Consider the following 9,983-nt stretch of genomic DNA (forward strand, 5'->3'; position numbering starts at 1 on the left):
GTGCCTTCCCGGGATTAGGAACCTTTCTTCAAGGCTCTGGGGGAAGCTTTTCCAGTAGTACCTTCCTGCCGCGACGACCCTACTTCCCGTGCTGCACCGCGGCCTTCCTCTTTCTCTTCCGGTCCCAGGCGATTCGGGATCTCCTGGCTCCGGTGAGTGCAAGCCGCGCGGCATCCGAAGCCATCCGTGACTCCCGGCCGGCGGCGGGGCCCAAGGCCTGAGGAGGACAGGGAGGCTGTGTGTGGCTGTGGGGAACGGAGGCCGCTAGGCAGGGGAGGTGTTCGTGGATTCTCATGGGGTAGATGGGAAGGGGAGAACCAGGATTTTGGGGGAGAGCGCAACCTTTTGGCTGGGGGGCGGTTGGTTTCGAGGCACCATTACCTGAGCTTGGGAGGGGGCGACTGGCATCGGGTCGTGCAGAGTGAATTGAGGCGGGTGGAGGCCGTGGAGGCAAGGCATCTGTGCTGCAGCCTCCTTCTGGCTTCTGGTCGCACGTTCTTCCAGCCAGGGCGGCAGCGGTAGGCCCAGCACAGCGAGCCCCCAGCCCTGATCTGCGCTCTCGTCCTCCAGGTACAGGCATGGCCAAGTCGAAGAACCACACCACACACAACCAGTGTAAGTTTCCCTGGCCCAGCCTTCATCTAATGCCCCAGACTTTGGCCAACATTATGGTTCCTGGGCAGGGCGAGGGGGCACGTTTCTACTGTGGGACTGGAGCTGATTTTGTTTTCAGCCACTATTACCTTTGGAGTTGTGGACTTAGAAGCTAGAGGTCCACTTGAGATACCCACAGTGCATTGCATTTAGTTATAACAGGTTTCCTAAACGGATCTCAAGTAATGGTTCTCCCAGGCTTGCCAGCTGTGATAGTGGTCTTAATAGAGGACATCTCTTTTGGTCTAATTCCTTTTCTTCCCCACAGCCCGAAAATGGCACAGAAACGGCATCAAAAAACCCCGATCACAACGATACGAATCTCTTAAGGGGGTGAGTTTGTGCACTGAATCACATAGAAGTGTGTCTCTTAGGCCCCAGTTGCACAGTCAAGGTCTTTTTCCAGCTTCAGCATCTGCCTGAGCACCGCTAGTAACTGTCACTTATCTTACCTGGCCTACCAAAGCCCACAATTTCTTTCTCTACCCAGCCAGTTTTTGCTTGAACTTCAAGGTCTGCTAGACCTGTAATAAAGCTTTACTCAGCCTTTACCCACCCAAGGTATAACCCCCTGGTCAGGTATAACCTGCTTCCTGAGGACAGTGTGTCTGATCATCTCCCTTGCTCACCCAGAACTTTTCAAGGGAAGGAATGGCCTTGTTTGTGTGCACCTGGTGTCTTTGTGAGTCTTCTGTTGTACATTAACCAGCCATATGATCTTAATCTGACCCAGTGCTTGGCCAAGCGGTGGTGAGCAGCTTCTCTTTCTGTGCTAGGGAGTTGTGAGGGTTAGCTGAGAAGGCTGAGACTGTAGGGTCTGAGCAGGAGAACTGAGCCCCTGTCCTCAGTTTGCTTCTCCCCTGTATCCTTAAGGGAGAGGGGGTGGGGTGGCCCTGAGGGGGTTTCAGAAAAAAACTAAAATTCCTGCTCAAGGAATTTCTTTCCTTCTGTGCTTGCATTTTAGCTCTTTTGGGCTCTAGGCCTGTAGCCCTGAAAATGTGGTCTGTATAGCATTAGAAGGGTGGAATTACTGGCTTTGGGGTGGAGATACATGTTTCCCTGGGATAGTTTTTAAGGTTCGGGTATTTGTGAATTTAAGGTTGACTTGATGCTGTCTAAGCTCTCAGTGGGTCTCAGGTGGAGCCTGACCTTTTGCTTACTGCTGTGGAGAGGGGCACTAGGGGTAACTTGGGGGCCCCCACATACAGCCGTCTATACTTTCCTTGCCTTCCAGGTAGACCCCAAGTTCCTGAGGAACATGCGCTTTGCCAAGAAGCACAACAAGAAGGGCCTGAAGAAGATGCAGGCCAACAATGTCAAGGCCATGAATGCACGTGCTGAGGCTATCAAGGCTCTCGTAAAGCCCAAGGAGGTCAAGCCCAAGATTCCAAAGGGCAGCAGCCGAAAGCTCAGTCCACTTGCCTACATTGCTTACCCCAAGCTCGGGAAATGTGCTCGTACCCACATTGCCAAGGGTCTCAGGCTCTGTTGGCCAAAGGCCAAGGACAAGGCTCAGACCAAGGCTGCAGCTACAGCTCCGGCTCCGGCTCCGGCTCCGGCTCTGGCTCCAGCTCCAGCTCCGGCTCAGTCTCCCAAAGGCACCCAGGCCCCCACAAAGGCTCCAGAGTAGAGGCTTTCATCTATTGATGTGAGGATGTAAGGACTAGTGTAACCCCTGGGCAGTTGTCTGCATGGGGCTCATGTCTACCTGTGCTGTTTGTACAAATAAACCTGAGGCAGGATCTGTCAGTCATCCTGTGTCTGTGATTCAAGAGTTGGAACTAGGGTTTAGGTGGGGTCGGTGTGTGTAGGAGAAAAGTTTAGCCTTCCCTTGATGGTAGCGTATTGGGGGAAGTCTGGGAAAATAGAGCCCTAGAGTGCAAGAAGTGGCTGGTAAATGAGGAGTGGTTGGGTGCCTTAGGGACACGGGCACGTGATTTGCTGGACTGGGCAGGGTGGTGAGGAAAGGGAGAAATCCCAACATCCTTGTCAGGTCTTGAAGCCTATGAAAAGACAGGGGAGGGACCCTGCGGAAGAATTCTGCACTCTGGCCTGAGGAGTTCTAGGTTCCTAGTGTGCCTGGCTAGCATCCACTGCTCTGGGTTTTATGGTCCCCCGAGTTCTTGGGACGAGTTGGTGTTAATTATGCTGGGGCAACAAGTGCCCCCCATGGTGTGTGGCCCTCATGTCTGAAGTAGGTGTTAACAGTTAAATCTTTGAACTCCTGCTCCATGAACATCCTTGCTGTTAAATACTTCAGAAGTGACCCTGTCCACATAGACTTTATTGTTGGGCAGGAGAGAAAAGGGGTCCTTGGCATTGGCCAAGGGTGGAGGTTAGGGAGTGTGGGGCTCAGCCATCACTGGGCAGGGCGGGCACACTGGCCAGGGCGGGCAGGAGCCGAGTGTATATGTCAATCCCGCGGAGGAACACGGCCTCATGCAGCCGCTCATCATGGTCGTGGAGCAGCACGGGTGTGCGGTTCATGGGTGAGAAGCCCAGAGCTGGGACCCCCGCCTGCAGGGGGCAAGGAGGAGCCATTAGGGGGAAGGCCAGTGCCCAGAACCACCCTACTGCCCACCCTACTGCAAGAGGCTCACTGCGCGAAGATAGCGGCTATCGGTGGAAGCAGGGAAGATCTCTGGCTCCAGAGTGAGGTTCCTGCAGAGAGAGCCTGGTGAAGGTGGAGGCAGAGGGGAGAGGGTGAGGGAAGGACTGAAGGGGCAAAGGAGGGTGGAAGGGGAGAGAAGGGCTGGCCAGTATGCTCACATGTCCTTGCAGACCCCACTAAATGCTGCCCACCAGGGGTCTGAGTCATCAATAGATGTCACTTGGAAGTCTGTCCACTTCTGTGGGGAGAAGGATGGCAGGGTCAGGGCAGGGCCTGGCATCTTGCCCTGTCGCAGGGCACACATCCACCCACCTACCCAGATATCCAGCTGGCCAGTCCAGCAAGAGACCCTCTTTCAGTCCCTCAAAGGCTGCAGGTCTGGGGCCTTCCCCTCCATTCACTTATTTCGTGTCCATCCTTCCTTCAGATCCTAGCCCAAGTGTCCCTTCCTCAAGATGGTGTTCCCAGACATCTCAGACTGGTCACATCCTCCAGTTACTGGTTCTCACAGTATAAGGTCCCAGCCTTTCCTGGACCATGGTGTTCATATTTATGTAAAAATAATATATTTGATTCATGTCTTAAGTCTTCCCTTCATATTGTAAGTTCTGTGAGGGCAAGAACTCTGCTCTAATTTTCCTCCCTAGAATTTATTCCCCAGCACACAACAGTGGCCCCCACAACCAATGTTTGTTGGTGAATAAGACGTCTTGCAGCCAAATAAATGCCTGGATGTACGCAAACACTGCCAGCAAACACTCATGCAGTGACACACTCGGCATACCATCTCCCCAGCTCCCACGAGTCCCCCATCGTAGGTCCTGAGTCCATACCTGAGCGAACTCCAAGGTGACGCCCTCACCAGCTGCCTGGCACCAGCCCTGCAGCTGCTCCTCGAAAGCCTATGAGAAGGGAGATAACCTGACCCCTCAGGCTCTCCCTGAGCCTCTAGGACAGGCTGAGGACCCAGACTCCCTTCTGACCCCGGCATAGGTGGCACCTTCAAATCCACATCTGGTGCCACACGGAAGTCAAAGCTGGCACTCATAGTGGCAGGTACCACATTATAGGCCACACCGCCTTCTATCTTCGTCAGGTTCACAGAAGTCACAGTCCCCTCCTTCAGTTGAGGGTTTGACTGCAGCCTGGGGGCGGGGTGGCAACAGCAGCAAGGAGGAAGAACAGATTAAAAGGTGGCTCAGCCTCCATCCTCCCCTGCACAGAGTCCCAGAGCCCTGCGCCGTTTCCCAGGCTGCCTTACCTCTGCCTCTCCTTCTCCCGAAAAGCCAGGATGGAGCTCACAACCTTGTGCTAGAAGAGTGTGAGATTAGATGTGTGTGAGGTTAGTGGCCCCAGGACAGAGCCTTCGGAACTCCCCAACTCCCTCCCCATGCGTCCCGCACCAGCTTCTCTGCTGCTGTGTCCTCAATGAAGCGCGAGCCGTGGCCTGGCTTCCCAGTGCTTGTGACCTGCACCCCTGGGAGAGGTAGGAACAAGGGGATGTCCTCAGCACGGGAGGGGCTGGGAAAGCAACCAGCCCTGGGTGGGCCCAGGGCCTTCCCCTCATTCCCAGCTCCTCTGGCAGGGCTCTGTCCCCCTCAGAATACACAGTGTAGAGCTGGTTTCTGCCTGAAGTTAGAGCCTCCCCTCAGAAGCTCAGGAAGGAGATGCCCAGGTAGGATGGGGGCTGGGAGGCAGAGGACCTGGGTTCAAGGCCTACTCAGGCCCTGACTTGCTGGGGAACCCTTGGCAGCCCCCTGCTCCTTCCAGCCCAGTCTGCCACCTGCATATGGACCCCCTCCCTCCAAGCGTATACTCACACCAGGGACTCCGCTCACTGTAAAAGACGGTGAAGGCGTCAGTGGGGTTGGCCAGGCCTGAGGAGGGAAAGGGGGTTCAGAGGGCGGAGTGGCCCAGCCCTCACTAGCAGCCTCCCTATCACCTGCTGGCCACTCAGCAGCCTGCCACCCTGCTCACCCTCATCCAGGGCAAAGCCAGCCCTCAGGGCCTGGAACTCAGGCCGCTTTACAAACAGCTCCATGCCTTGGTGACCCCCAGTCTCCTCATCTGTAAAAGCAGCAGGAATGTGAGATGAGGGGGCTGCCCACAACACACTCTCCCTGCCCTAGAAGGAGCACCTCCCTAAGCCACTCCTACCTGGCACAAAGGTCATATGGATGGTTCTGGGGAAATGGTGGCCCTCATCCTTCAGCCTCCTCACAGCCTCCAGGTACCTGAGGGGTAGTGAGAGGGTGTGAGCCAGGTGCTGTAGAGAACCACCAGATGCTTCAGTGGGCAGGCTAGAGCCCTTAGCCCTGCTCTGCTACAGCCCAGCAGGTGATTCCAGAGAGTCCCTGTCCCTGTCTCCCCATCCGTGCAATGGTCATAGCAGTAATTCCTGCCCATGAGAAGGGGTCAAGATGTTCCTTGGCTTTGAGGTTTTCCAAACACCTGGGTCTGGGCTCAATCCAATGAGCCAGTGGGGACACTGGGAACAAGGACTCACTGGATGCTGACACACTTCATATCCTGGGTACCCCTGCCATAGATGTAGCCATCAGCATCCTTGAAGGCTTCAAAGGGGTCATGACTCCAATGTTCCTGGAGGCAGAGGCAGGAAGAGGGACCCAAGCCCCAAATGCAGTCATTAATCCACTCTGCCCTACGAGCAGGTGCCCCAGGAGCCCACACCACCAGAGGGTTGGGGTGATGAAAGGGACAAAAGAAGGCTGAAGAGGGCAGCTGACAGCCATCCCTCATCTCTGTCTCCCACTCCCACCACCCTCCCATGCCCACCCAACCCCTGGCATGGAATGGCTACTGGGCAGAGGCTGCTAGAGTGGAGTAGTGCGTATGAGATCGAGAGTCAGTGCCAGGTCCAGCACTGTGGTCTCCCTGCGGTCAAATGGGGGGTCTGCAGCATCTCTGTCCCCAAGGACAACCCCCACACCTTGAAGACAGGCACCACATCTGTGTGGGAGTTGAGCAACAGAGAGGAGAGTCTGGGGTTGGTGCCTGGCCAGGTCAGCACAGTCACCACACGGCCAGGTGCCACCTGGAGAAGGCCAGGAGGAGAGTTAGTCAGTGCAGGCTGAGGAGCTGCCCCAGGGCCACCTCCCCTCCCCAGGCAAGGCCACAGGCTCACCTCCACTTTCTGACAGCCCAGGCCCAGCTGACGGGCTCTCTCCTCAAGGAAGGTCACGGCAGCCCCTGGGGACACAGAGAGTTTTGCTGCTGTTTCTGCCTCCCTACACCTCCCACCGGCCCAGGCAAAGCTGGGGGTACATCCAGAGAGGGGGAGCAGACCCCCACCTCAATGCAATTCTACATCCTTCCAGAGACACCTGCATTTCTGTCCCCAAGGAAGAAGACACATCTGGCCAGTCAGTAACCCTTTGTAGAAGGCCAGGTGGGAAGTCAGGGTGAGAAGCAGGTGTCAACATTATCTTCCTTAAAGATGGGGCAACAGGGGCAGAGACATGAGGCTCACCCACCGTCTCCCAGATAGTAAAACACACATCAAGGATTTGGACTGGGCCCGTGTACACAGTTCCCAGCCACCAAACTTGATTCCCTAAGGGCTTCTGGGGCCACTTTTTCCCTTGTGGCTGCCCCATCCTCCCCTCCCCCACCCCAAGTCCTGGGGAGTCAGGTGAAGTTGTTCCTTATTTAAAGCTAGGAGTAACTTTTGGAGCAGGACAGCCTCTGGAGAAACTGTCCCTCCACAGCCTGGAGGGACTGCTGAGCAATCTAGGGTGGATTGCTACAGGGGTGGAGATGCCATTTGAGGCAGCAGATTGGGCTCAGCTGGGTGACAACGGTTGGAGCCTGGTTTAGGGCACAGTCCCAGCCCCTGAAGCCCCACTGCAGGGCCTTGAACCGCCGCGTTCTCACCATAGTCGGGCTCGGGCTGGACGGTGCGGATGCGCAGGTACTGACGGAAGAGCGTCACGGATGGGTGCTCGCCCTCGCGACCCTTGCTGGCCATGGCGCTGCCCTGCCACCGTGAGCTGGGGGCAAAGCGAATGACTACCTACCCCTCCGGGCCGCTGGGGCCGGTGGACTCCTGCACGCTGCCCCTTTCCGGGCGGGGGTTCCCCGGACGTCCCACAGGGAGAGCACACCATGTTTCGGAGCCCCCAGTTACAGAGCCCTCAATCTGTGTCAGGCGCTGTGCTGGCCTCTTTCAACACATTTCCGTATTTACTCCCCCAAAGAGCCTCATGAAGTTCGTGCCTCTGAATGCCCACATTACAGGGGAAAAAGCTAAGAGAGGTTCAGGGACAGATAGGGAGTAGCTGAGCCAGGTTTGAACCCAGACACTGACTCCCCCGCCCTCCTAAAAAAATTTCTCCCAATTGCCCGGATTTCATGTCAAGGAGTCCCCGAATCCCTCTACCCGTCTCCAGGGCTCCCCACCTCGCTCTCTGCTGGTCTTGGGTCCGCGCTCGCCCCTCAGCGCCCGCCCTGAACTCTGGGCGAGACTCAGGGTCTAGCGAGGTCTCAGGTTCAGAACCGCCCCGGTCCGCCCACCACGTGGCCGGATCCAGACTACTGGGCGGGACCGAAGACTGCGAGTAAGGGCCGTCCCAGTCCCTAAGGCCCAGTCGTCTTGGACCTCTACGCCCGCCCTAGGTTCCAGCCTCCGCCAGTTACCCAAGTCTCGAATTCAGGAGCACGCCCCGGGGAAGCTGCCTCCGCCGCCAGCTCCACCCCGCGGCCGACTGCGACTCCAGGCTGGCCCCGCCCCCGCAGGCCCTGTCCCGCCCAACAGGATACGCCCCCTCCAGGCCCCGCCCTTGGTCCTGGGCAGCAGGCGCCACCTCCTGCAACCTCCCGATTGGGCCAGAGAGGAGGAGGGCGGGCACTGACCCTAAGCATCGCAGCTGACTCCTTGGGCGCCCCCTCGCTCTCAGGGTACAGCCCTGAAAAGTCCTTCCGAAGCTGGCCCCTGCCTGCCCTCCAACCCCCTCTCGCGACTTTTCGACTTCTCCCTTCTTCACGCCTCAGCTCCTCAGGGAAGGCCTCCCTGACTCCTCGGCCTCCAGTGTGGAGAATTTATTGGTTAATATTTGTTCTTACATACTGTGAGCTCCAGGAGGTTGGTCCATGTACCCGCAAGATTCTGTCCCTGGTAGGACACAGAGCAGACGCTCAGACAATGTGCCAGGAATGAAGGATAAATGGACGGACAGGCGCATGTGTGCTCGCTCGTGTGATTGTGCTGCTGTGTGGGCAAATCTAACAGTGTGTATCAGTGGGTATGAATGCATGACAGTGTGAGAAATGGGGGTTGGATATGACAGAGGATGTCACGGTGAGAGGATGTCATCGTGACACTATATGGCAGAATGAAAGGCTTTTGTATACAAAAGCATACATATGGCACATTCTTAGCTGACCCTGTGCCAGGCTCCCTGGTTCTTCTGCGGCCACCAGAGAGGAAGGATAAAGAGGCACAGGTAGTTCCACTGGCCACCCACAGACTGCACACAGTTGTAGCTGACCATTTGTGCGTCCGGCTGCCCTTTGTACTCTCAGTGGGTTCTGCCCTTTGCTCCTGGGGTTGAATCAGCTTGGGGAGGATCAGGGTTGAAGACTTCGACCTCTGGGTACGGCGGAGGCAGGCTGGGAGGCTAGGGTAAGAGTCCCTTCCAAACCTCCTGGGGTTTAAGCCTTGGCTGCTGTCCCACACATTCCCAGAGGCAAGCAGACTTGCTGGTTCACCAACAATGCTATTGTTGGGGCCCAGGGTAGGTTGCCCCAAACTTTGCCTCACTGGCATATTGATTATTTTGCATTAAAGTTACTTAAGAAATGTCCAATGCAAAGGGACATTCTGACCCTCTTTTCTGTCTCCTTGAAAGCAAGAAATAAATCTGTCAGGTGAAAGGTACGCTCCTGCATCTGGAGGTAGGACATCCTTATTGCCAGAAATAGAGAATTTAGGCCAAGAGGCCTGTATAAACAAACCTTGTTAACTTCTTTAATGTACTACCCCCAAGCCCAAACTCTGTCTAGATTCTTCATTAATTGAGCATCTAAAACATAATTTTCTTTGTTTTGTCAAGTCCTCACAAATATATTCTTTGTCTGAAAAGTAAGAAAAGCTGCCTGCTTTGGCCACTTCTTAGGTCCAATGAGACCTCCATGGGCATGATTAAAAATCTGTCTCTTTTTCTCCTGTTAATCTGTTTGTGTCAATTTTACTGTTAGCCCAGCTGGCAAGAACTCAAGAAGAGTTTCCCTCTCCCCAGCACTAGCACTGTTACTTGTTAAACCACATTCCCCAGCCCCATCTCTAAACATCAGGTTCCCTTAGGCAGTAGGTCCTGCATTCCTGACTTTCAGTCAGCTCAGCTGCCAGACCCTGGATTTCCCACCAAACCCAGTGGTCATTTAGCAATACTAATGTCCCCATATCCCTGACCCCACCCCCCACACCCCAACACTGTGTGGCCAAGTGCTCTGCTTACCCAGATTCACGCAATCCTAAAACCATTCTCTGAGCTAGGTGTTACCATCATGCCCATTTTACAGATGAGGAAACTGAGTCACAGAGTGGTGAGGGTAGCCAGCTATGAAGCAGCCCATGTCCTAAGCCTTCCCAGGCTCTGGAGCCCTCCCTCAATCTCCCAGCCTTGAAGCAATCCAGAGTTGTCTCCAACTCCCACCACAATTGCAGCAAAGCCAGGAAACAGGACCTGTCACTCCCCAG

General features: G+C 55.6%; 2 protein-coding genes across 5 annotated transcripts; one reads left to right on the plus strand and one right to left on the minus strand.

The window, feature by feature from the left end:
• Window positions 1-34: 34 nt before the first annotated feature.
• On the plus strand, window positions 35-2,407 carry RPL29 (ribosomal protein L29). 2 transcript variants are annotated; one of them, XM_032458387.1, is made up of 4 exons: window positions 35-152; window positions 505-615; window positions 923-987; window positions 1,889-2,407. In XM_032458387.1, exons 2-4 carry the CDS (start codon window positions 579-581, stop codon window positions 2,282-2,284), a joined length of 498 nt encoding a protein of 165 aa, XP_032314278.1. In that variant the 5' UTR covers window positions 35-152; window positions 505-578; the 3' UTR covers window positions 2,285-2,407. The 2 variants fall into 2 exon arrangements, with proteins under 2 accessions (XP_032314278.1, XP_014410797.2); XM_014555311.2 differs by having other exon boundaries at window positions 46-152; window positions 571-615.
• Window positions 2,408-2,908: 501 nt separating this feature from the next.
• LOC102512036 (aminoacylase-1) lies at window positions 2,909-8,005 on the minus strand. 3 transcript variants are annotated; one of them, XM_014555306.2, is made up of 15 exons: window positions 7,922-8,005; window positions 7,160-7,275; window positions 6,411-6,475; window positions 6,216-6,320; window positions 5,772-5,866; window positions 5,423-5,499; window positions 5,243-5,332; window positions 5,086-5,142; window positions 4,669-4,742; window positions 4,527-4,576; window positions 4,266-4,410; window positions 4,099-4,167; window positions 3,424-3,503; window positions 3,255-3,315; window positions 2,909-3,171 (listed from the first exon to the last, which is right to left on the minus strand). In XM_014555306.2, the coding sequence occupies exons 2-15, from the start codon at window positions 7,251-7,253 to the stop codon at window positions 3,007-3,009; spliced, it is 1,227 nt and encodes a 408-aa protein (XP_014410792.2). In that variant the 5' UTR covers window positions 7,254-7,275; window positions 7,922-8,005; the 3' UTR covers window positions 2,909-3,006. The 3 variants fall into 3 exon arrangements, with proteins under 3 accessions (XP_014410792.2, XP_006180036.2, XP_014410791.2); XM_006179974.3 differs by lacking the exon at window positions 7,922-8,005 and adding an exon at window positions 7,685-7,849; XM_014555305.2 differs by lacking the exon at window positions 7,922-8,005 and adding an exon at window positions 7,685-7,881 and having other exon boundaries at window positions 3,026-3,171; window positions 3,255-3,328.
• Window positions 8,006-9,983: the final 1,978 nt, after the last annotated feature.

This window comes from Camelus ferus, chromosome 17 (assembly GCF_009834535.1).
Source record: "Camelus ferus isolate YT-003-E chromosome 17, BCGSAC_Cfer_1.0, whole genome shotgun sequence".
NCBI lineage: Eukaryota > Metazoa > Chordata > Mammalia > Artiodactyla > Camelidae > Camelus > Camelus ferus.

Excerpts from the sequence above, each read along its gene's own strand:
- RPL29 (XM_032458387.1), top strand. The coding sequence starts at position 579 with ATGGCCAAGTCGAAGAACCACACCACACACAACCAGT. Across the intron at positions 616-922 it reads CCACACCACACACAACCAGT|CCCGAAAATGGCACAGAAAC; the intron begins GTAAGTTTCCCT and ends TCTTCCCCACAG. Across the intron at positions 988-1,888 it reads GATACGAATCTCTTAAGGGG|GTAGACCCCAAGTTCCTGAG; the intron begins GTGAGTTTGTGC and ends CTTGCCTTCCAG.
- LOC102512036 (XM_014555306.2), bottom strand. The coding sequence starts at position 7,253 with ATGGCCAGCAAGGGTCGCGAGGGCGAGCACCCATCCGTGACGCTCTTC. Across the intron at positions 6,321-6,410 it reads TGGGCTGTCAGAAAGTGGAG|GTGGCACCTGGCCGTGTGGT; the intron begins GTGAGCCTGTGG and ends GGCCTTCTCCAG. Across the intron at positions 4,743-5,085 it reads CAGTGAGCGGAGTCCCTGGT|GGGTGCAGGTCACAAGCACT; the intron begins GTGAGTATACGC and ends TACCTCTCCCAG.